This window comes from Ochotona curzoniae, unplaced genomic scaffold, assembly GCF_017591425.1.
Source record: "Ochotona curzoniae isolate NIBS_2020 unplaced genomic scaffold, NIBS_Ocur_1.0 contig_2318, whole genome shotgun sequence".
In the NCBI taxonomy this organism is placed as follows: Eukaryota; Metazoa; Chordata; class Mammalia; order Lagomorpha; family Ochotonidae; genus Ochotona; species Ochotona curzoniae.
Window position 1 is genome coordinate 13,561,118 of NW_024465419.1, and position 26,346 is coordinate 13,587,463.

A 26,346-nucleotide genomic window follows, 5' to 3' on the forward strand; every position below is an offset into this window, starting at 1 on the left:
ACACTCTGGAGGCCAGGCCGCTGGGGAGAAGGGTGCCTTCACCAAGCTAAGAGTCTCAGGAGGTGGGAGTCGGGCTGGCACAAGGCACCCAGAAGACCCAGAAGACCAGCAGGAGGGGCTGGGGTAGGAAGATTTCCACCCATCTTCCCAAATTCTGTAATCTTGCCATACTGCTTTGCTATTATTAAAGAAAAAATCAGGGAGGGGACTACCACATCAGTTGCCAGGTGCTGGATCTGAGCTCTCTGTCCCTTACTCTTCCTAGCAATGACTAGTCACATCAGTGACTGCTCCTTCCTGACTTGGGACTGAAGACCTTGCACTGGGCATTGTACTCCCCAAGTGTTCTTATGAAAAGTGTGATAGAATTTATACCCCTCTCTCGACTCCCCACACCTTCCCCACTTCTGTTTCTTTCTCACTAGAGGGGGAGAAAAAAGGAAAAGACGAAGAAACATAAAAGGGATTCACAAGCAATGGCAAAGCTGGAAAGATTAGAAGACATGACGTTATTTATAAAAACAAAATGTTATTTTTCATTTGCTTTCAGAGGAGTGCCTCAGAAATGCAAGCCAATTCTTCCCAGAAGGGAAGAGGGTGGGGTTGAGCTGGATGCCCCTGAGCTGGGCAAACACATGCCCAGCAGGCTCTTGTAGGGTCAGCACACCTGGGTCTGCTCCAAGAAGCAAAGTGGCCAGTGGCTGTGCGTTTGGGTGAAGGGGCTCTGCCTCTGGGATGAGATCCCCTTTTCCTACCCGGTGCCATTGTCTGCCTGCGAGGGAGCTATCATCAGCTGCAAAACTGTATTTACGGCTTCATGGAATTTTCCGCATGAAGTAACTCTTTTCCCCAGACCGTTTTCTTCACAACTGAAATCGGATCCCCACAGTCCATGGAGACAAACAAAACAGCGTGACATCACCCGCTTGGGAGCGTCATTTCAGACACCAGCGTGCAGCCTTTTGTTCAAGTTTAAATGGATGTGATTCTGCCTTGTGGAGGTGGCATCCTGCCTGGGCAGAAGAGGGTGGGGCTTTGAGCTCAAGGACCTGGGAGGCAAGGAGGACAGCAGCAGGTGCTTGGGCTGCCTGCAGGGCAGGAACCGGGCCGGCAGCAGCAGTTCCCTCTGCTTTCTCTCTAGTTAGAGAGCTTCAAAGAAGACGGTCAGAGTCACAGGTGGTAAAGAGGACTGTTCCCTCCCCATCCCCTGCCTAAAACCTGCTGTTAGGGACTGCTACCTCTGTGTCTGTTGTTTCCTGGCCTCTCAGGCTGGATGATAGCAGCCATGTGCAGGGGACACTGATCTGGCTAAACAGCCTGGCTTCTGCTCCGGCTTGCCCTGTGATGTTCCCAAGTCTTTTTCCTTCTCTATGAAGGTGGAGCAGGTTAAAAAAAAAAAAATCCACTTCAACTAAATCTAGAGACACAACAAACACAGCCAGGAGAGATCCACCTCTGTCCCCCAGCTCACTCTCACCACTCACAGGACAGGATTCTGCATCTCTTCAAATGTTCTTGCCTTCCTGTGGGGAACGCTGGGAAGATGGGCAGGACCTGTGTCTGGCATCCTTTCAGGCTAATGACTAAGCCATTATTTACTGAAAGTCCAGAAAGCCTGATGAGGTTGTGCCTGAGGGCCTGGACAGTAGTATTAGAACAGAAGCGGTCCCACCTTTCTCCTACCACAGAGTAAGTTTAGTAGTGCTTGGTCTCAAGGCCATGTGATCATGATCACACTGTGCCCCAAGACCTGTACTGAACATTTCAGATCTTAATTTGACCTCACTCCATCCTCTGACTGGTGTTACTATTCCCATTTAACAGATATTTAACCTCAGACTAAACAGGAACGGGCAGGTAACCTGCTCAAGACCAATCCACTGTAATGGGAGGCTTGGGACCCAAACCCAGGTGTGCCTGCCTGGAAGGCCCCTGTGCTTTTTACCTCCATTCTGTTCTACCCACCAGATACAAAATGGGGTGTCCGTGAAGATGTATGGCTTGTCCAATTGATTTCATAAGAATCTCCCAGATGGTGAGGTGCGGAGACGGAGCTGTGTGCTTCCCTCAGGCTAGCGAAGGGGAAGTCTCTTCTCATCCTTTTGTGTCTATTCCTGTAGCTCAGAAGCACTGTACTGCTCTGTTGCCACAAACTTATTTTATCCAACTTAAATGGCTGAGAAAGGCCTTATTCTGAAATGCTGTCGCTGAAGTCATTTGACTGTATCTATTCCACAGTTGGAACCTCTGTCAGCACAGCTGGCAGCAGAGAGCGGCCAGGCTGACTGCAGAGCCATTAGAATCCCATTAAAGACACTAAAGGATTTCAACCAGCAGGAGAAAGCAGCTCAGCCACGTGACTCCAGGATGGGGATTGTTTTTCATTAAGGACAGGCCTGCTGGTTGAACTGAGGCTGTGTTCTCTGCAGGGCCAGCATTCAAGTCTGTCGTATCAGAGTGTGGGGAGCTCCAGGACCCCCACTCAGGGCATGCTCTGGGCAAGGGGCAGGAGACCAGGTCACTGCTTTACCACCCACATCCCTCTTCCAACTTCAACTCAGAGCTGGGGCAAGGCAGGTCTTATAAGAATGTGCAGTTTGTCAACAGCGAAGCAGGATGGGACAGAATTTCCACTCTGCAGAATGGGGATACCAGAGTGAGGACTGGACAATGGCTGACGTTCTGGTGGCTGAGGATTTCCTGTGACCGGCATATAACTTTTAGGAAACTGTAACAAGCACAGCAGGTGTTTATGATCGGCCAACATAATCACAGATACAGAAACAATGAGCAAAAGCTTGATGTGTCCTAAGCAGAAGAGCAAGTCTCAGCCAGAAAGAAGATAAAAGCTTCTACAGTTCTCAAGTACTCTATTAGCTCTAAAGAGTGGTTCTACTGGAGGAGTAACCTTTACAGAAAATATCTGAATCTTTGCTCAAAGCACTTGACTGAAATCATTCTCTTGAGTCTTACAGGACATGAATTTGGCATTTTAACACTTCAAAACTGTTTTTCTTTTTTTAAGTATGCACTTTGTGGCTCAACATAAACCCATGTTTTGTCAGTTCAGAGGCTGAGTTTGCTCATCCTCCTTTTCCCATCAGTGGAGGGGTCTGCAGGCTCCACTGATGGGCACAGAGCCCCTTTTGCTGAGTAGGGGCTGCCAGAATTAAGATGATGGTGGAAGGTTCTATACATTCTTCCCCAATGGATAAGAAAGGCCACTGCCATGAAAAACCATGGACAGGATTTGCAATTAATAAAGTAGCTAACAAGGGGCTGACTCTGTGGTATAGAGGCAAAGTGACCACCTGCAGTTATGGCATCCCATATGGGCACCAGTTCGAGTCCCTGGTACTCTACTTCTGATCCACATCCCTGCTAATGCACCTGGGAAAGCAGCAGCAGATGGCCAAGTGCTTGAGGCCCTGTATTCACATGGAGACTCTGAAGAAGCTCCTGGATCCTTGCTTTGGCCTGATCCAGCCTAGCCCTGGCTGTTGTGGCCATCTGGGGAGTGAATCTGTGTGTTTCCCCCTTTCTCCGTAACTGCCTTTCCAAACAATAAAAAAAAAATTTTTTTAAGGATATAATAAGATGTCCTCACCAAGTCAAAGGTTTTGTAATAGTATGCAGATTAGGTTTAGCATGAAATGCTAGAATTCTAAAACAAGTAATTTATTCTGCTGAGAGCCGACCAGAGTCCCTGTTAAGTCCTAGGTAGTTTTAGATGCAGTGTCTCTCATAACAGGAGGGACACTGTGAGTGGCGCAATGGTGAAGCATGTCACATGGAGGGAGTCAGATGGATTCTGCCTTGAAAGCCAACCCTCCCGGGTGACTGCAAGAGACCTACAGAACTTGGGTTTTTGACTTCTCGGTTGCACAGCCTTTGGCCAGGTGAGACCTTCAAGAGTTTCTGGCTTTGGAGCATCTTAGATTCTGATTTCTAGGTTGGGAGTCCTCTAAGAAGTTTGTGGGGTTACCGTTGTTGCTGACACATGAAAACAGACGTGTAGAAAGCTTAGTTTATTTGCCCAAGGTCAGTTCATATGCAACAGAGCTAGAACTTGCCAGCCTGTGGTGGCCTGGTTTCCAGTGTAACCACAGCCTCTGCTGTCTGATCCAAAATTAGAACTTACCTAAAATAACTGATAAATGCAGATTGTTCAATAATATGAAAGATACAATGATTAAATATACCTCCTCTCTCCTTCCGGGGTCAGGGTCTGCTAACATACAGGAGCACTGCCCACACCTATGCTTACCCACCAGGAATGCCAATGCATGTTCTGCCTCTGCCAGCACTGGAGGACCCCCATGTTTTATTTCCTCCTAAGCCTGAACTGCAGACTGAAGACAGCCTGTGCTGACTGGGATTATTCAAAGCGAGCTGTAGTTGTTTGCCAGCTTTCTGTGCCAGTGACCTAGAAACTATTTCAAAACGCACTCCAGCCAACTCTGACCCAGAGTCTTCCAATTTAGAAATTAATTCTCAAAGAAAGGGAGTCACTTGCTAGGACAGAGAATGTCTCCTTGTTGCCCACTTACAGAAGTGACTATCTCTGCTATGCCACGCTTCTAAATGTTTGCAATTCACAGGATGAAGATACCAGAGAATTAGCAGAATTAGCCAACAACTATTCTTGAAACTCTAAAAAAGGACTCTGGCCTATAAACATGGATAAACACATGAGCATTCTATTAGAGCTGTATGGCATATTTTAACACAAATAAAGGGGTACCGTGAAAGAGAAGGAAATAATAGATATTTGCTTTAATGTATCTATTCAGAAAAACACACAATACTGATTTGCAAATTCCACAGATATTATTTAAAAAAAAAAATCTCAGACTTACCATAATGCACTTCAAGCTAAAATTTCTCTTAGTCAGAGGTTATTTGTAACTTGATTCTTAAACTAATTCAGATATGCAAAATCATCACAGGTTAAAAAGAAGCAAATAATAAAAAATGTTATTAATAATAATAATAAATGTAGGAAAAAGGGGGGAGGAGAAGAATTTTTAAAACAACTTGGAACAAATAATTCTCAAATACAATGACTGCAGGCTACTCCAGGTCCACATACAGCTCACCACCTTTTCACACTTGCTTTCCAATGGAAGCCATGTTGGAGAGCTCCCTTACCTATGGGTATCTCTGGCACAACAGAGAAAAAGACCGTGAAAGACCTATTCTTTTTTAAAAAGCAACCAAGGGAGGCATTTTCAACCCCAGGGCTTAAGGTGACAAATGCTCCTGCATCCACTGGTCTTCTAATTTGAATTTACAAGGATGCAGCAATGAGATGAAGAAATTGTTGCTCTTCCAATCAGAGAAGTACTATGACTAACCAGTGAAACCAATGGTAACATCACCCTGGCCACTGTCATGCTGAAGGCCAGTCCCTCAAAGCATTTCCATTAAGAAACTTTCTAACTGCAGTCCTTGACGCCTAACTGAAGAGTTGGTGACTCTGCTCCCACATTAACGGGAACTCCACAGCCCCGGGCTGTGAGGTAAAAGCCTGAGGAGGAGCGACCAAACAGAATGCCAGCCTCTGTGCTTTGAAGGAATTCCAGGGCATATCCACAGCATGGCCAAGATCCTCCTAGGACATCCCTGAATCTGTTTCAGAGCACAAGGGAGTGAACTTGCTCTAATCATCTAGCAGAGCTGAGATTGCTTGGGCTGCAACAATTTTAAAAGGCAAGGTTTTTTTTTTTTTTTTGCTTTGTTTGTTTTTAGATTTATTTATTTTTGAAAAGCAGATCAGATTTACAGAGAAGGAAAGACAGAGAGAAGGACCTTCTGTCCACTGGTTCACTCCCCAAGTGGCCTCAATGGCCACCAATCCGAAGCTAGGAGCCAGGAGCTTCTTCAAGTTCTCCCACATGGGTGTAGAGTTCCAAGGCTTTGGGCCAGCCTCTACTGCTTTCCCAGGCCACAAGCAGGGAGCTGGATGGGAAGTGGAGCATCTGGGACACGACTGGTGCCCATATGAGGTCCTAGTGCTTGAAAGGTGAGGTTTTAACCATTGAGCCATCACACTGACCTTGGTGTTTTTTGTTTCTTTGTTGCTTTATTTTATATTTTTATCCAGATGATGCTGGCCTCATCTCCCTTTCTACCATGTCCTAGTAATTTTGCAATCAACTGCTTCCTGGTATACCCTTCGAGGTAAACTATTTGGAAAAACACACCAAGATAACTGAATAAAATAAGCTGCAGTATGGGTCACAGATAGAAGGGAGAGAACAAATGCTAAATATCAAGCAAATGAGTTCACATAAATCATGTAATATTAGGGCAAGATAAAGAAAAAGCATAATAAAGCGCTTATTTCAATAGGTTTGTGTCCAGACACAATGACAGTGAAGAAACTATGAAGCCATCAGTATGTAACAGAAGCAGGCTGGTGACTTCATTATCACTGGTAACACTGCTGGCAGCAGTAAGAATCCGGAAACAAGTACCCTTTCTTAGTCAAGTTTTGACCAAGAGAAAACAGAATCTTGTCTTTTTACAAAATTTGTGATCTATTAAAACTACACCAGAAAAATTTGCAAGTTTTCTTTTTTTGAAACACGGGTATGTCCAATAGGACATTCAGAAATCATGCAGAATGTGTAACAAGACTGTGTTGTGTTAAACCGTAGCTCATAACACACCTACAGTCCTGCCTGAGAACAGCCGGGGTCTCAGTCACTTGGAAACCATTGGTCCAAGTCAATCATACTCGTTTCACCCTCCTACTGCTACAACGAAGTGGCTCGGCGATGCAGGTCGAAGACAGCAGTAAAGTCAGCCAAAAACAGAGGAAGGTTTCTGGGGACTTAGCAGCAAAACCTCCTCAGAGGGAGTTATAGGAAAATTAGTCCTGCCATCTCTACATAGTTACAAAACGATGTGATGTTTGAATATTCTGTCCTCACATCGGTCCCAGCTGGAAGATGCAGTCAGCCAACCAGGAACACAGCTCTAAAAGCTTAAGAAACCTGAACTAAGGACCTTGTACTGTTCCTCCTGGAGTCTCTTAAACCGTGCCCTTTGAGAAACAAGTCAGTAGATTTCCCATGGTCTAGACTGCTCTGAATCTGGATGTTGTTTTTTTGCAGCTGAAAGCACCTTGCTATATACATAAACAATCTCACGAATCAAGATTGAGGCCCATTAAAACAAAACAAAACCAACCACCACTACCAAAGGTGAATACTGTCCACCTATATAGCTGACAAGACCGGTGTTAAAGGCTGCAACCTGGGGAGGATATCACACACAGTACATCGGAGAAAGGGAAAATAAGCACGAAGGAATGGGCATGGGAGTACAGCAGGCCAGGCCCTAGATAAACATGGTCCCACTGCCAGGTTCACGACACAGAGCGGGCAGGAGGAAGACGCAATCTTACAGAACTGGGACAGAGGCTGAATCTGGAATGCCTGTTCCACCACGACCTAGCCGTTCAACCTTGGATGAGTTACTTCACCTTCCCTAAGACAGTTTTCTCATCTTACGAAATGGGGACGTGTTGGGCCGCAGGGAGTGAGGATGAAATGAGATGAAGCACACCAAGTGACTTGTGTAATTGGGAGGTGCTTCATCATGGTAGTTACAATCACCCAAATCGGTTTCAGAGCAATGACAAGGCAAACATAACGTGGAAAGCCAAAACACCCCTCATATTAGCTTTGATAAAAAGCTTGCTTTTTCTTTTAAAAATAACCTATTTCAATCCAACTAAAAATACCCAACTTAAAAGAAAAAGTCGTGAAATGACACACTAAGAAAATCAATTGTGATTTAGGGATTCATAAATACATTTATTGGTTTTATTACTGAAAGATGAATGCAGGGCACAGACCTTAAGGAAATCTGCACTTAAAAGGAGACAATCGTAAAACAAAACAAAACAATGAACAATTTCCACCTACTGTCTGTGTATTTATTTTAAAAACAAGTCACACAGATCCCAAAGCTTTCATTGTGAAGCACTCTAAATCCATGTTCTAGAGTTCTTCCTGAAAGCCAGCTATTTCTTGTCAACTTTGCCCCACATATAATCAGGTTTATTTTGAACCTAAAAGCAACACTCTGCAAGCTAATTCTGAAGTCACAGCTCTTTATGACAATAAAGTCATAGGAAGGAAAAAGCCTTAATGTTAGATACACAAGTAAAGAAGAAAAAAACACCATGAAGTCAAAGAGTCATGGAAATGCCAGTTCTACTCTCCATTTAGTTTCTAATTGGGTAACAAGTCACTTAGCAGCAGCTCAGGTCCCTTTGTCTTAAAGTAAAACCATCAATTTTTCACTGTAACTTCTTGATTCCATGTTAATGCAGAAATACCCACCCGTTCTTGTCACCAGAGAACTACTGATAAGGATGGGATTGCTAGGAAAAGTCTAACAGGGCCTCTGAACAGAACTGCACATGAAATAATTACAAAGGGAGATAAAATGTGGCAACATAGCAAGCTTATAGGAGTAATTTTGTTTTCATTGTGGTAATAACACGATAGATTTATGATACTTCAAAATCAGAATTCTCTTTCCCTACTAACTCTTCAATTAAAGGGGGTGGGGAGTCCTGACTTTCTGATGAACAGGATGTCTTCTGGATAAACACAAGCAGAAATTACAGAGACCAAAATGACTCCCTCAAGCTTATTTTCTTGATATTAACAAAGAAGTTTACAAAAGCATCAAAATTATCCTGAAAACAAATAAATATGAGATCAAGTCAAACATTTTTGAAGAAAACATACCTCATTCTTAGGAGTTCTTTTTGAGTTGTGGCTAATCTTGAAAATATTAAAATAAACCAAACAAAAGCTCCAACAATACTAATTTGTTGTATAGCACTTGAAAAAAGTTTTAATCTGAAATGCTTCATTTTCTCCCCTATCCCCAGAGAAAATAAACAAAACGGGAAAAAATGGAAGATGCGCCACAAAAAAATAAACAAAATCAAAATCTAAGCTACCAGCCCAAAAAATCACATGCAAAATCTTGTCTCTGTGAACACCTCAGCCGGTCAACTCTAAGGGAGACTTTCACTGCGGGGACATCCTAAACTCTTCCTTTCCCACCCATTCCCTGCTCACTTCCGTGTTTGTACCAAACAAGGCCATGGGCAGGTACGTCCAGGTCAGGCAGGTCAGAACACGCAGAGTTGGGATGCAGCGTCCGCAACTGCAGTTATGTGTGTAGTCAGATGGACACATCATTCTTCTCAAAGGATTACGACAGGTAGAAAAGCAAAACGGAAAATGTACAGCCCTCACTGTATTGCACTAAAGAACTCTGAGAAACTGAGAATACACAAAGGGTGCCAGGAAAATAGTATTTTGCCCCTCACCTCCTAGGAGCGCCTTTAGTGGACCAGCTCAGGCTGGTTTTCCACAAAGGGCAGCACTCCGCTCACATAGTAAGCAATGCCAAGAGACAGCAAAGCAATGACAAAGATGAGCAGCAGCACCCTCCAGAAGCCCAGGTCTTCCACAAACTCCTGCCAAGTGGTGCGGAAGCTGGACAGGACGCCTTCGCCTTGCTGGAGGTTGGGGTTGAGGAGAGAGTGGCTTTCCATGGCACTATGAAAGGAGGGGAAAAAGAGAAAGAAAGAGGTGTGAAATAGCACACTTCACCCAGCTCAAAAACAACAACAACAACAACAACAACCAACAGGAGCTGTGTAATGTAGAAGAGACCACCCTTATCACAAAACACCTGCCAGAAAAAAACTCACTTCCATATGCTCTCACATGCATCTGTATCGATTGATATAAGATACCCACTTGTGTCTGGATAACCAACCTTGAATTCTTAACTGCTAAACTGACAATTATGTTTCCTGGCTTGGAATCTAGCAGAGTCAAGCAAAAAATCTCATTAAAAAAATCCTGAAAGTCTTGAAAGAGGCAAAACGCATTGTTTCCATCAAGACACTAAACCAAAACATATTTGAACATTTCAAAATGACAAGATTCAAAAGGAAAGTCTGTAGTTGGGGAATTCAATTGTAAAAATAAACAAAGACAGCCAAATCTAAACAATTGCTTTTATAGAATGTGTAAGTTTTGGAGTTAAGAGAATGTTTTTAAGACATTTATTTTTATTGGAAAGGCAGATTTACAGAGAGGAGAGGTGAGATAGAGAAAAAAAAAATCTTCCATCCACTGATTCACTCCCCAAGTGGCTGCAATGACTGGAGCTGAGCCGATTCAAAGCCAGGAGCCTGCAGCTTCCCCGGGGTCTCCCACACCGGTGCAGGTTCCCAAGCCTTTGGGTCATTGTCTTCTGCTTTCCCAGGCCACAAGCAGGGAGGTGGAAGGGAACTGGACCAGCCAGGACATAAACTGGCACTCACATGGGATCCTGGTACATGCAAGCAAAGATTCAGCCACTAGGCCACATGGCACGGGCCTTAAAAGGGAGTTCCTATTAATCCGTTAAAATGATCAGACCAAATCTGTCTCCTTGCTTACACTCAAGCCTTTATCCAGGGCAGCTTATTGCTTAGTCCATGCTATGTTGGGTCTGGCTGAGTCACTACAAATTCTTTTTCTCCTCTTGGTTTTAGTTTATCTTGCATACTATTACAGAACACACTTGTTCTTCTTTTGCATAAAGGCTAAGTGTAGGTGAAAGCAATGTAGCACACACACTACAGAAACACTGATCCTGGCCCAGCACTGTGGCTTAGTGCCTAAATCCTCGCCTTGCAAGAGCATAGATCCCATATGCATGCTGGTTTGTGTCCCAGCTGCTCCACTTCCTCCATCTGCCTGCTTGTGGCCTGGGAAGGCAGTCAAGGACAGTCTAAAGCCTTGGGATCCTGGACCTATGTGGGAGATCCAGAAAAAGCTTCTGGCTCCTGGCTTAGAATCAGTTCAGCTCCAGTTCAGTTGAGGCCACTTGGAGAAACAAGGGAATGGAAGCTCTTTGTCTCTCTTTCTCTCTGCCTTTCCAATAAAATTAACTAATCTTAAAAAAAAAAAAAAAGACCTACTGATCCTGGCTTTCGGAGCCCTAGCAATGAGAAATACAACCACCACAAGGAAAAAGTGATGAACTGAAGCTTTAAGGGATTAAGACTCATAGTTATTAAAACCACAATAACCATAATCATATGCCCCAAGTATCTATTGGTTACAGAAGCTGTTCTCCTCCTCCCAAGCCCCTGTTCTCTTCTGCCAGCCGTCTGCACAGACCAACGAAAGCAGCATCAGACATCGGAGCTATTCTCTCCAGGAACAACACAGGAGCACACACAAACGGGCGGGGTTTTTAAACCTAGAACTTGGTTTTACTTCTTGACATTGCTAGCCAAAGGTCCCACAGCCTTTGCCAAAATTTGACATCTCTAAATCATGCCAGGCTGACTTCCTCTTGGGCTGCTCAGTTTAATGTTCAAAAGATTATTTTAATATTAAATAGATGCTTATTCCGTGAGGAAGAGGCATTTTTTTTGGAGGGAATCTACAAAATACAGATGTTGAAGAAAATTCAGTAAGCTCAAAACTAATATCATAATTTTGAGAAGGCCTAAACCACACATACTCAGGACAGTTGAATTCAACCCTGTGCCTGGTTTGACACAGCCCTCCTACTCAAAGACAGCAGACGAAACCTGAGAACTTGAAAGGTGTGAAGAACATGTGGCCTCTTTGGTCTGGCCCTGCCGAGGTATCCACAGCCAGGACTCAAGATTTAATACATTCCTACTAGGTTATGTTTTGAAAATCTGCTGGTTCACTCCCCAAATGGCTTAACGGAGCAGGGCTGGGACAGCCTGTAGCTGGGAGCCCAGAACTCCTTCCAGATCTCATACATGGGTGCCAAGCTCAGGGCCACCTTCTGCTGCTTTCCCAAGTACATTAGCAGGGAGCAGGTGTGAAAAAGAGGCAGCTGAGACACCAACGAGTGCCATATGGGACTGCTGGATTGCAGGTAATGGATTCACTTACTATGCTACAACACTGGGCCCCAGTAGGCTAATTTTTCTAAAAAGATTTATTTATCTTTATTTGAAAGGCAGATTTACAGAAAGAAGGAGAGATAGAGACAAAGATCTTCTGTCTAATAGTTACTTCCCAAGTGGCTACAACAGTTAGAGTTGAGCTGATCCAAAGCCAGAAGCTTGGAGCTTCCTCTGGTCTCCCACGTGGGTGCAGGGTCCCAAGGCTTTGGGTCATCCTCTAATGCTCTCCTAGGCCACCAGCAGGGAGCTGGAAGGGAAGTGGAGCAGCCAAGACATGAATCGGTGCCCAAATGGGATTGTGGTGTATGCAAGGTCAGGATTTAGCCACTAGGCTACTGTGCTGGGCCCCAGCAGACTAATTTTTGTGTTGCCAATTTTGAGTGGATCTGACAAGAGCCCTTGACAGAAAAAAGGTTCCTCACAACGGTTCTAGAAGCTCATGAAGCCCTGCCAATCAGGGATGTCTAGTCTTTCTCCAGTGACATGGTTTCTACTTTCTAGACTCTGGCAAAATGGTCTGATTATGGATAATCTTTTTCTTCTTTTTTTTTTTTAAATATTTATTTTTATTACAAAGTCAGATATACAGAGAGGAGGAGAGACAGAGAGGAAGATCTTCCATCCGATGATTCACTCCCCAAGTGAGCCCAACAGCCGGTATTGCGCCGATCCAAAGCCGGGAACCAGGAACCTCCTCCAGGTCTCACGCGCAGGTGCAGGGTCCCAAAGCTTTGGGCCGTCCTCGACTGCTTTCCCAGGCTACAAGCAGGGAGCTGGATGGGAAGTGGAGCTGCCAGGATTAGAACCAGCACCTATACGGGATCCTGGCACACTCAAGGCGAGGACTTTAGCCGCTAGGCCACACCACCAGGCCCCTTTTTCTTCTTTTAAAACATGTTTCAGGTCTGGCTCAGTAACCTAGCAGCTAGAGTCCTCACCCTGAATATGCTGGGATCCTACATAGGTGCTGGCTCTATCCCAGCAGCCTCGTTTCCCATCCAGCTCTCTGCTTGTGGTCTGGGAGAGCAGTCAAGGATGGCCCAAAGCCTTGGGATCCTGCACTCGCATAGGAGACCCGGAAAGACTGCTGGCTCCTGGCTTCATATTGGGTCAGCTCCAGTAATTGCAGCCGCTGGGGCAGTGAACCATCAGACAGAAGATCTTCCTCTCTGTCTCTCCTCCTTTCTGTATATTTGCCTTTCCAATAAAAATAAATAAATTTTAAAAAAAAAGAACATGTTTCACCTATTCTGTGTGTCATCCTGTTTCTTATAAAATAAAAGAAAAAAAAAGAAGAAAGAAAATTAAGGCAAATTTCAGAAATATGGGAGAGTGGAGAAATCCTTTTCATCAAGTTGATTTAATCATCTTTATAAGGCTGACAGATGTTATGTTATGTGTCAGGGAATCCTAAGAGAAATGGAAAACATTAAAGTAAAAGTCTTTGTGACCCTGCTTTATCTGCTCTGGGCACATTAGGCCCTTTCCAATCCTCTTAAATGTTTTCCTACTTTTTTTTACTGACACAATCCATGTATCATAAAATTTACCTTTTGAAACTCTGATCCAGTGGATTTTCGTATACCGACAAACTTATACACCCATTTCCACTATGCAGTTCCAGTGCATTTCTACTTGCTCTGTAAGAAATTCTGTAGCTGTGTGCAGTCGCTGCTCACTGCCCTACCCACCTGTTCCGGTAACCCATTCTGAACATTCTACATAAACAGAATCATACAGTAGGTGGTCTTCTGTGCCTTCTGTCAGCTTTTCACAACTGACATGTTTTCAAAATGTATGCTTATCAGGCACAGCGCAGTAGCCTAGTAGCTAAAGTCCTTGCCTTGCGTGTGCCAGGATCTCATATAGGCACCAGTTTGTATCCCAGCTGCTCCACTTCCCTTCCAGCAGCTTGCTTGTAGTCTGGAAAAGCAGTAGAGGATGGCCAAAAGCCTTGGCACCCTGCACTACGCAGGAGACCCAGAAGAAGCTCCTAGCTTCAGATTGGCTCAGCTCCAGCCACTGTAGCCACCTGGGAGGTAAACCAGCGGATGGAAGATCTTTCTGTCTCTCCTCTATATAAGTCTGCCTTTCAAATAAAAATAAATAAATCTTGAAAAACATCGGATCCTCATCATAGCCTGCACTAGGACTTTACTCCTTTCTAGGGTAGGGTAACATCCCATTGGATGGGAGGTTGACACTTTGCTAATTTACTCATTCATTCATCCAGTTCATGGGCTTTCAGGTAGTTTCCATGTATGGGCTATTATGAATACTGCTACTATGAACATTCATGTGGAAGTTTCTGTGTAAACTTAGGGTTTCAACTTCTTCAGTATAGATCTAGAGGAGGAATTGCTGGGTCAGATGGTAACTCTACGTGTAACATTCAGGGAAACTGCCAGACTGGTTTCCAAACCCCACGGCAAGAGCTAAGACTTCCTCACCTCTCCACATTCTCTAACAGCTGATATGGTCTGCTTTATTACTATTATTATTACTATTATTATTATTATGGTCACATTGGTGTTAGTGAGCTGGTTAGATGGAACAAGGTTTTAATACCCATTGACATGTATGAGAGCAGAAGGGGATGTGGGACAGACTGGACTAGTCTGCCACACATACTGGCAAACCTGGGCAGGGGGCGGGCCTGGTGGGGATTATTGTGGGTCGCTCCAACTAGGCTGCAGTCAACATTGGTTTATGTGAGGGCCAAGTATGTGCTGGGCAGAACCAGGCTGGACTGCGGCACCCATTAGTTCCAGTGGAAGACAGGGATGGAAACAGAACCAACCCAGCAATTGCAACCACCAGCTGATCAGGGCAATGAACTGTGCCGGGCCCTGTGCTTGCTAGTACGTACAAGAACCTGGTCTGGGATCAACTCAGACAAAGTTTCTTTGGGGATCCCCCAATTGAGCTTCCGGACTCAGAACCCTAACCATCAAAAGACAAAGGACAGAACAAGTCAATCAACCACCTCAGCTATATGTTGGCAGTGAAAAACTGGGCAAACGGAGACTGCGACGGACTACGTCAATCAGCGGATTCTTCAATGACCTCATCGTGCTTCGGTGGTGAGAGTGGCAGCAATTCATTACTGTTAAACTACTAAAACTTGATCAAGACCCTCAGAGCATGCCCCACATCCGGGACCTGGGGTGTGTGGGAGACGGTGGAGCTTCTCCCTTAAAATCCCCTTTTATATCAGATATATTAAGGAAACAATACGGAACTAATTGTCTTGCCCATCTTCCTGTAGCGCTTGAACCTTTTTACCCTAATTATGTCAAGATCATAAAAAAAAAAAAAATTAAGGGGGTCAGCATCATGGCACAGCATGCAAAACTGCTGTAAACTGACATCCCATATGGTACCAGTGTCAGTGCCAGCTGCTCCACTTCAGATCCAGCTCCCTGCTAATATGCCTGGGAAAGCAGGGAAAATGATCCAAGTATTTGGGTCCCTGTATCCCTGTGGAAGTTGTTCCTGACTCTTAGTTCTGGCCTGGCCCAGCCCTGCCCATTGTGGCCACATTGTGGACAAACTAAGCAATGTTTGTCTCTCTGTAGATATATATCTCCACCTTTGAAATAAACATTTTTAAAATACAGTTATTTAATATTACTTTGTATTTTATCCAAAAAAATGAAAACAAATGCAGATTCATTTTGGATGAACATGATCTTTTTTGTTCTATCTTACTAGCGATTTATTTATTTAACTTGAAAGTCACAGAGAAAGAGAGAAGGAGAGACAGAGTCCTTCTATCCACTGGTTTACTCCCCAGATGGTCATAATAGCTAGAGCTGAGCTAACCTCAAACCAGGAGCTAGGACCTCCTTCTGAGTCTCCCATTCAGTATAGGGTCCCAAGGACTTGCGCCAGGTCCTGCTGCTTTCCCAGGTCGCTAACAACGTGTGTGAAGGGAAATGGAACAGCCAGGTCTTGAATCAGCACCCATATGGGATGCTGATGTCCCAGATAGAAGCTTAACCAATCACACAGTGATTTTGGCTACTGGAGGAACATGATCTTTAAGAAATAAGAGCTCAGTGTTATTAAAACGTTTATGGCAGGATAAGCATTGTGGCATAGTGGGTAAACGGAGCCTGTAGAGTTGATATCCCACATGGGCACCAATTCAAGTCCCAGGTGTTTCACTCTTCGATTTCACTCCCTATTACCACAGCCGGGAAAGCAGCAGAAGATGGCCTGAGTCCTTTGGCCCCTGTAGTCACATGGGGAGCCCAGGAGAAGATCCAGGTCCTGGATTCAGCCTGGCAGAGTCCTGGTCACTGTGGCCATTCAAGGAGTGAACCAGCAGGTGGGAGACCTCTCCCTTTCTGTCTCTCCTGCTCTCTATAACTCTGCCTTTCAAATAAATAAACAAATGTTAACAATAACAGCAACAAAAGCAGGGCATGCGCAGTAGCCTAGCCTAGCATCTTTCATGCGCCAGGATCCAACATGGGTGCCAGTATATATCCCAGCTGCTCCACCTCCCTTACAGCCCCCTGCCTTGTGGCCGGGGAAAGCAGTAGATGACCCAAAGCCTTTGGATCTTGTATCCACGTGGGACAACCATAAGAAGCTCCTGGTTTTGATTGGCTCAGTTCCAGCCGTAGGGTCACTGGGGGAGTAAATTAATAGATGGATCTTCCTGTCTGTCGCTCATTCTCTCTGTAAATAAAGCTGCCTTTGAAATAAAAATAAATAAATCTTTTTTTTAAATGTGGATGGTATTCTGTCAACCCTAGGTACACAGACAAGGAACTGGGCTTGCAAGCGCCACCTCTGACTTCCTGCTTGTTTTATTTCACCAGCTTCAGTGATGACTTGGGAGAAAACAAGCACTATCATAGAAATAAAATTCTTGCTTTTTAAAAAAGGACAATAATAATGCTTTCATGTATCTAAATAAAACAGGCAAAACCTTAAAAACACAGTTAATACGACCCAAGGAGTACAGCAGTCAGTATACAACGGAGGAGGGAGGGAAGTGACCATGAGCACAGGAGAACCAAGCAAACCAAGTCATGAAAAGGAGAGGTTGGAGAACCACAAAAACCACCAGCCCCATCAGAGGCCTAACTGTTCCAAGTGGTGTTTCGGGATCTAAGGCCAAGGGCTGAGCAATCACCTACCGGGTCAGCAACTGATGTGGGTCTCTGGTGTTCTACTTCCTGCTAGGAATTTGGGGTAGAGATCACAGTCACCTTCCGACCTTGCCTATGTAATCTGGAAGGCTGAAACTCCTTGCAGTCCACCAAGCTAAATGCTATAAAACTAGCCTGGCCTACTGACATTACCTGTTGAGCCAGGGAAGCTGGAGAAGAAAGATGGACAGCCACTTTTTTAGTGTCCTGAACTGTGCTCTCCCCCGCTTCTGAACAAAAATGGATGAGACACCTGAAACACTGTCAGCCACAACATGTTGGTTTCAATTATTTACAGGAACCCAAATTTCTTCAGTTCTAATTCCTGTCAAAGTCACTTCCACATTCATGCTACTAAACTGTGCACAATCTTAGCTTCCTTGCCCTTCCTCGTGTGTCCTAGCATTCCACTGCCCTCTACTTGAAACTACTGTCTTAGTCTTTTCCAATCTTGTTCAAGTTTCCAGTCTTATGTATCACCCTCATTTTCTGCAATGTCTTTCGTTTTGTAGTCTGCATTTAATATTCTCAAACTCTTCTTTCCTTCCCCCTCTGAACTACCTCTTTTCCAGCATACTGCCATGCAGTGAGTAGCTATTAGGACATTCTGTGGATGAGGGGTACATGGTATTTTTTGCTAGTAGCTTCTCACATGCCAACTATCAGTTGTGATCTGAAGCCATTTGGACCCATGTCAAGTTCAGAGAGACAATCAAAGACCCACAACTGAAAGCAACAGAACACAAAGTCCAGAGACTACGCCGAGGACCCACGTGGACCACATGATTCACTCCTTAGAAATGGTATTTCAAGTACCTTTCACTCTCAGCCGTCTGCATGGTCTCCAGCTTTGAGTGGGTTCCTCTGTTAAACCCTTTTACTTCCTGTTCTTCCAAAGACTCCAGCAGTCGGATGACATCTTTATTCACTCCTCTGCGTTTTGCCAGAACTAAAGGAGTAGCACCTTGATGGTTGCTGAAACACAAGTAAAAATAAAGAGGTCATTGTAGCAATTATATTGTATCATTAGTGCACAATTGCATAATATGTGGTGAAGAAGAGAGGGGGCCTATTAGAACACAAAGCAGAGCCGAAGTTTAAGCCAGAAGTTGAACTCTGAATTAAGGCATTTCTCTGCTTCTTTCAGGGAAAAGGAAAGTGAAAATATACAGGGAGTGGAGTAATGACAGTAAGTCAAAGAGCATCTTCTCAGAGATCATCTAGAAAGACTGGCTTAGGATTCACCCTGATCTCAATTTTACATTTTATGGGAAAGTATACATAAGCCAAGCCTAAGACCATGGAAACAATAACAACAAATTGAAAGACTCAAATAGGCCTATTTGGTTCACTCAGCTATTCAGTACTAATAACAGAAGAGCACCCAGTCCACTGAACGCCGCAGGACCCTGCTGCATTTTATCCCACGGCCACAGAAGCATTTACAGGCTGATTACTCCTCCCGTGAAAAGCCCGGGATCAGAACTGCTTTTAAGACTGTGCATTTTCAGATTCTTGGGTGTCTTATGGCCCGTACAAGATTGGCAGGCCTAATATGCAATGCTCCAAGATGTGAGACTTGGGCACTAGGTTGGCCCTCATAAAGTTCTGCACTTTGGAGCACTCCAGATTTCTGCTGTTCAACCTAAATTGCCTTGCTCAGTCAGATTCATGGCCGCTACAGCACTATGATAAATTACAGCAGCACAGAACTGTAACTGGAAGGCCACACTCAGTTTTAGAGGTGACCTCAAGGAATGGGGTAAAAGTAAACAAACAACAAACAACCTTTGACTTCCCCAAATTGTCTCGGAGAGGTTTTGGAGCTGGTATATGATGTGACAGAAGGCATGCAAGCTTTAGGAGTTGCTGCACCCGGTTTCAAACTGCCATTCTGTCACCTACAAGTTGTGTGATCTTTGTCACATTATTTCATTCTTTTTATGTCAACTATCTCATCTGTAAAATGAAGATAACACCTACCACAAGGGTACTCATGTTCAAGGTTAAGTGGGTTTACCCACTGATTTCTAACAAATGCTAGCTTTTGGCTTTCTTTTCTGTCATCTTGGATATTAATTAGCAGAAACTGGCCACTGTTTTCATAGCAAAATGTCTACTGCGTCACGTGAGCCTGGAAGTTGGTCCCTTCGTTGCTTACCTAACAAGCTTCCGCTGCCTTCAGTGCCTTTCTGAGCTTGTCAGTACAATCGATCAACCAGAAACAAAATTGGTGCAATCCGAGATTAGATGATGAGTCGAGGGGCCAACAGGGAGAAATGAGCATACTTCAAAAACCCTAGAGGACTTACCAAATATCAATTTTGAGTCCATTGGACACTAAGAACTGGATAATATCCACATGGCCACAGAGGTGAAGCGCTGTGTTCCCCTGGTAGTCTGTGGCCAGAAGGTCAGCCCCAAATTTATGCAACAGCTGGCAGATGTCCACATTGCCCCGGGCTGCGGCGAGGTGCAGGCCTGTCCTGCCCCTAGTGTCACGGATATTTGGATCAAAGCCACTTTCGAGAAGCCTTTTGGAATAATTGAAGTCTCCGTCGATGCATGCTTGTAGCAAGGGCACGTTCGTCTGAGAAGAATCGTTAACAAAAACGTAGGACATTGCTCTGACGTGGCGGAGGGAATAAGCCTGTAATGAAATGAGAGGTGAGAGTGGAGGAGGAAGCCAAGCTACGGCCAGACAGAGAAGCCATTTACAAACACATGATTTCTTATCCTTCCCTGCCGTTCACCTCTTCTAATAAAATATGCTACCAAACAAAGTTTCATGTATTTTATTTTTCGTTAAAATGTTTTATTTTTGTCATGTCTGCTGGGTCAAAAGTGCAAACAAATAACTAAGAAGTTCCACTTTGGTTTTCACCATGTAAACGATGAAGAGGCGTGTCACTGAGCAGGTGAGACCACTTGCTGCTGTGGCTGTGTCACTGCTTGGGATGCCCAAGTGTTGTGGACCAACACACTGAAGAGCTCTCTGCCTTTCAAATAAAACAAAAGTAAAAAATAAGATAAAGTAAAAACTAAGAACACTATTGAGATTAAAGTTCACTGTGTTGTCAAAAGACACAGTAACCTGCTCTTAGAACTTCAAAGAATTACATGTGTATAAATGTTACTTCTGGTAGAAATTCCTTAGCACAAAGTAATTCATATATTTGCTGCTGCAACTTCTTGAGCTGATAAACAAAACTGCCTTCATGGAAACAATAACTTGTGGCCAGGAAGGACCTGCTGAAATGCTGTGTTTACTAGAAGAAATTTCAAGTGCTCATAGAAAGAAGAAAGCTAAAGGAAAGTGATGAACTGAATTTGGAATTGGGAAATAATAAAAAACCAGTTCAGATGAGCCTTCCCTTTACAACACTGATCCTATGTGCCACACTCTGTGGTTGTCTGAGAGATGAATTCTCAAGACTGAGTGATGAGGAAGAGCAGGCACGTCTGGGGACACGGGCTGGGACAGCAGAGGCAACCTCAGCTGCATCCATGCACTATAACACTCCATCGGACTGTGCTGGCTCGCCAGTGTGCCCATACCGCTCTGACACAGCCTAGCCCACAGGTCCGCCTGAGCTTTTGGAACAGCACAAACAGCTGGCACTCTCTCTTTTCCTTGGTCCACTTAAGAACAAGTTAAAACTTGTCAAAACAAACTTTACTAGGAAACGGGCAGAGAGGTAGAGGCAGCCGCAGTTAGCGGAACAGCTCTTGTGGCGGGACTGGGCTTGCAGGGCACTGAGAAGTTTTCCTTCTGGGAACACGGGGTGGAGCCGCAGGCTGGACCAGCATGCTCTGGATGGTACCTGCAGGGCACTGAGGATGGCGTGGCTGCAGAGCCAGCCCTGACTCCTGGCTCGGGTGCTCTCAGCCCGGCTCCGCAACAGAGCTCCTACCTCCCTATCTCAGGCTGCTTTCCACCGAGTCGTGAGGCTGTCAGGGGGCTGATCTCCACCAGGAAGTGTTCTTGAACTTGATTTAGTTGTCCTAACAACTCCCTGGTAAGATTTATTACACTTGAACTTCAGTGGGAGTACTGAAGGGTTCTAAGCCGTAGCACAGTCCCACGTGTCTTTTTGAAAGAGATAGATGCCAACTCAGTTCAGACACATGGAGGAGTAGTCAGGGTTGTGATCTAGGCGAGAAATGACAAGAACCCAATCCCAGGCAGTGGCAGGCAGAAGGGCACACGCTGGACTGTGACACGGAAGAGAGAGTTAGACACAACTCCAGGACTCAACGACGATGGAGGGCAAAGAGCTATTAAGCATGATTCCACATAAGGGGGGAAAAAATCTGCTTGGGATTAAGGACTACAGGCAGCCTGGTGAAAACAAACTGCACATTAGGGGCCTACACACCGATTAAAGAACTCACCGAGAACCACCTAATCACTAAAACCCTCATGAATTCTTTGGCTGAGGGCAAGCTCCCCATTGTTCTCCTACAGTAATGGCTGGCTTGGGCCATGAAAGAGACAAAATGTTCGTAAGCCTTTTCACAGAGGAAACACCAGGTACCAAGGGCTTTCCAAAGGACCGTGTGTTTAGCTAAACTGAGTGACAACAGGCAGTAAGTGAGATGCAGTGACGCAGGCCTGTGGTTTGCAGGCTGGTACCTGACTGCTCGGGCCCAGGCAGGACACAGGGTTCTCCGTCTGCTGTGTAGGTCAGAGTCAGGGCCACATGCCTGTCTGTCTCTTTCTGTCCTTGAGAAACGGCTGCCCTGCTCCTCACACCTGAAACGCTCAGTGACAGACAAGTTTTCATCTTGATCGAGAACGGAATCTGTAAACCACAGCTCACTGAAAGTTTCACATGTTCTGAGGAAGGCCACGTAGAAAACACACACGTCAGCCTTCAGATTAGAGCCTTCCTTCGATGCTGCCCTGGCAGTGTTCTCTGAATTCTTCTGACGCGCCAACGAGAATACTCAGCTATGTGTCTATGGGAAAGAGGAAATGCAGCCATGACAAGGGCATGGCAGGAAAGGGGACTTGCTGTTCTAAGCGGATGCAGACAGGCCGGCGGGCGGGCACCAGTGGGTGAGGCCCCTGCCAGGAGCGCACTCAGGGACTGGACAGGTGCACATGGACAGGAGCACAGCAGGGCCTCCTGAGGAACAGCTCTGCTGCCCAGGAGCAAGAAGGGCACAGAGAGAAGGATCACACTGCGGGCCGTCAACACAGAACCAACTGCACTCACTGCTTGGAATTCCTTCAGAATGCATATTTTTCACATGATGAATGGGGGCTACATCCCAGACGGGCATACAGAAGCAGTTTTTAGAAATAAAATACCATTCATAATGGCGGGGGTTGGGGGTGAGTAAAAGCATGCAAGACTTCTATTTAAATCAAATAGGATACATTCAAGAAAAGTTAGCTCTACTCTATCTCAGATACTGGTATTTAAATTTCTTCTGAGATGGGCCCTTTCTTAACAAGGGGGAAAATCCAGTCCAGTCCCTCAGAGCCTGCCCCTCCAGATGTGCGGTGCTACCCTCCTCACCTTCCACCCCTGCATTCACAGGGGCCTACTCAGCCACACCTCTATGCACAGGAGACCACAAACACCCTGTGAACCCTATGGGGACACCCCTCCGTGACCCAACACCTGCTGCTTCCAGGAGTTCTCTGGCAGTAGGCTGCAGTTGGGAGCCACACCAGAATTCAAGCTCAAGTGCTCTGATATGGCAGTATGTGTGTCCCAAGCAGGGTCTTAACAGCTAATATTTTTTAAAGTGATTTATTTGAAGGGCAGAGGGGAAAGCAAGAGAAGGCAAAGGAAAGAGGGGAGGAGAGCGAGCGGGGCGGGGGGGGGGGGAAGGAGACAAGGAGAGATACAGGCATGGAAACAAATTCTCCATCAGTAGTTTACTCCTCAAATGTCACCAAGGCAGGGCCAGGCCAAATGTCACCAAGGTAGGGCCAGGCCAGAGCCACAGGTTCACTCTAGGTCTCCCCATGGGTGGCAGGGACCACTCCATGAGCCATCCCCCGCTGCCAACCAGGGGGTGCCTTAGCAGGGATGTACGATTGGGAACAGAGCTGGGATCTGAACCTAGGCATTCCAATATGGAATGTGGGCATTCCGAGTGGTACCTTAACCACTTGACCAAGTGCTCAGCCTGGATTTTTGAATCAAGCTTTCAGAGAGCACTGCAAATTCCCATGTCATGGTAGGAAATAACAGACATGGAGTGGCCTTCATGGAGCCTGCCCCAACAGGAACCTCACAGAAGTAAGGTTAAGCATCACCACCGGGATACTGACACCGACAGACACAGAAGGCTCACTCATACATTACCCTTTCATATCTACTTCCCTCACAGCCAACCCTTTCTTATCCCCAGAAACCACAGCACTGCCTTCCATCTCCACAATTTTGTCCTTCAAGACTGCTGTATAAATTCAACCAGCCATGGGACCTTGGCTCTGTTTCTTTAATTCAACGTAATGTTCTGACGTCTACCCAGGTGCTAATGTGTATCTTAACTTGTCTTTTTTTTTTTCTGAGTAAGGCCCATGGTATGCACATACAACAGTTTATGTAACATGCCACCTACTAAAGGATATTCCGTGTACACATTTTTCTATGAATTTAAGGTCTCATTTTCCTGGGACGGCTGGTCCCAGGAATGAACTGCTGAGATGTTTAAGGATTCTGAATAACAGACTGGGCAGCTTGAAGGTGCCTCCTGACTTCCCCAGGTGTGCAAGCATGATCACATCTGGAATCATCTGTGAGGTCAAGTGATTATAAGAAGGGTTTGTAGGGCCAAGCATTCGGGAAGAGACTGGCAGCCGCCCTGGGGTCACTGAAAGGACTGTCTACTGAGACCCACTGCCGAAGTAGAGTGAGGGGCACCAGTAAGAACACAGTGACCTGGTGTCTTTCCCTTCTGGAGCAGGGCTGCCCTCAGAGGGCAGGACAGCAGGACGAGGAGAGATGCCCCACAGATGGACCCTCCCTGGTGGGGCGGGGGGTTTCCCACTGTTGGGGGCTCTCAGGAGGGTGTGGCGACCACACCAAGAATGCACCTGCAGCAGCTCACCTACTTCCCGGATGTGTAACTTAGGCAGCCAATCCATAGCAAGTCTGCCTTCTCAGGTTGAACCCAGTTTTCTGCTGCTCTGGGTCCTCCAGGTTAACACAGCAGTTTCTAGCAATGGGCTGACATCTAGTGGGCAGGGAAGACTTCGAGGAAAGAGAAAAAACTGGTCCATGCAGGAGGAAATGAAACAAAACAAAAACAGAAAAACCACATGGCCCAGAGCCATGTCAACAGTGGGTACACCTCGCCCCTGTGAGCCCGTTACCAGTTCACAGGGCCTGGCAGACACACAAGGCACTCATCCGGACAGGGTCCAGTGTCCAGTGTCCAGGGAACAGTTCCAAGGCAGATTCCCTGGACTTGTGAAAACCAGAACTCTGGGCATCAGATCTCAGGGAGCTGGCACAGCCCAACATGCCAAGTCCTCGCTCACTCATGACACGCTCTGTGACACAACCCAAGACACTCTATGGGGAGGGAGTCCTTTGCCCTCTGGAATGAAGCAGTTGCAAGATGTTGGCAACAAGAGCGTCCCAACATCAACCTCACCTCAAACAAGGTGCTAGTGGGAGCTCAGGAGTCACTGAAGTTCTAGCTAATGTTCCTTTTCATTTGCACCTCAAGCTCTGGACCCTCCAACTAAGGTCAAGTACAATATATAAGGTCATATTCTTGCCTGCTCATGACATGGGAAAAGCAGCAATATGTGGCTCAAGTACCTAGGTCCCTGCCATTCATATGGCAGAGCCACAGAAAGCTCCTGACTCATGAGTTCAGCCTGGCCCATCCCTGGCCATTGCAGCTATATGCAGAGTAAATTGGTACATGGAAAATGGCTCTCTTAGCCTCTCTTTCAAATAAATCATCTTTTCTTTTTTTTTTTTTAACTAGTGTTCTTGCTGGTTATGAACCAAAATAAGGAGGAGGGCTGCCATTCCAGCACAGATGGGTTAAGCCACCGCCATGACAGGAGAATCACACATCTAGTGCTGGTTCCAGTTCTACTTGCTCTGCTTCTGTAGTGCACCTGGAAAAGCAGGTGGCACTGGGGCTCCTGTCATGTCACCTATGTGGGAGATCCTGATGGAGTTCCAGGACCCTGCCTTCAGCTCAGCTCTGGCCATTGTGGCCATTTGAGGAATGAACCAGCAAATGGAAGATCTTGTGACCCCCTACCTCCTGCCAATCTGTCTTTCAAATAAACAAATCTTCAAAACTAATGGACAGAATATGTTCTATTTTAGCATACATTGTATTTGGAATTCTACTACTATTTTTAAAAGATTTATTATCTGTTTGAGAGGCAGGGAAACAAAAGAAATGGAGAGATCTTCAACCTCTAGTTTACTCCCCCAGTGACCACAGCGGCTGCGCAATAAGGGTCTGAGCATTGGGCCATCTTCAGTTGCTCTCCCAGGAACATTAGCAGGGAGCAGGATGGGAAATGGAGCAGCCAGGACTAGAACTGGTGCTCTGAGATGGGGTGCTGGCCTCGCAAGTGGCAGCTTAGACCACTACCGCACTGTGTTAGCCCCATGCTTTACCATTTTTCATTTTGATAAGTTATTTTGAAAAAGAAGACAGTGTGTTAATTGTCCATCTGGTGCAAATTAACAGACTACAACACGGCTATGTAGTAACTCTCACCAGACTTTAGTGCACCATTTACTTTAGCAAAATGCAAGGTAAAAAAAATAACATAGTTGGAGAAATACTTGGTCAAATCTTTACTGCCTGTCCTCTCTACTGGAAAATGCATATCTAGCAAATTGAACTCCCCAAGTCTGGATTCTGGCATTTCACTTGGTTATTCTTATCCACCTAAAAACCTACAGTTCTAAGACATAAAATTATCTCAAGAAGAAGAAAATAAAGAAAGAAAGAACTTCAAGGAAGTCGCTGTTGAAAGCACCATCTTAGAACTAGCAAAGTCTTAGGAGGGAAAAGTTTTTAAACAGAAGCTTCTCTTACTTCCAAGGCTCAAACATAAATATTAAGTGACAAAAAGTAGTTTTTAGAAACATCTGGATCCACTACAGACACATTTTTATTTTATAGTTCAATGTGTGTATAATGCACATTTGTGGTATTTCCAGTATTTTAGTATAATTTGGCTGACAC

The 26,346-nt window shown here is 45.3% G+C and overlaps 1 protein-coding gene across 2 annotated transcripts in view; it reads right to left on the reverse strand.

The window, feature by feature from the left end:
• Positions 1 to 7,799: 7,799 nt before the first annotated feature.
• Positions 7,800 to 26,346, reverse strand: part of ANKRD46 (ankyrin repeat domain 46) — a 31,262-nt gene continuing 12,715 nt past the window's right edge. For both annotated transcript variants that reach the window (XM_040972646.1, XM_040972647.1), the window contains 3 exons: positions 19,464 to 19,801; positions 17,968 to 18,126; positions 7,800 to 9,596 (listed from right to left, as the gene is read on the reverse strand). In XM_040972646.1, the coding sequence (XP_040828580.1) occupies positions 9,380 to 9,596; positions 17,968 to 18,126; positions 19,464 to 19,774 (687 nt within the window). In that variant the 5' untranslated portion in view covers positions 19,775 to 19,801 and the 3' untranslated portion in view covers positions 7,800 to 9,379. The remainder of the gene's footprint in view (positions 9,597 to 17,967; positions 18,127 to 19,463; positions 19,802 to 26,346) is intronic.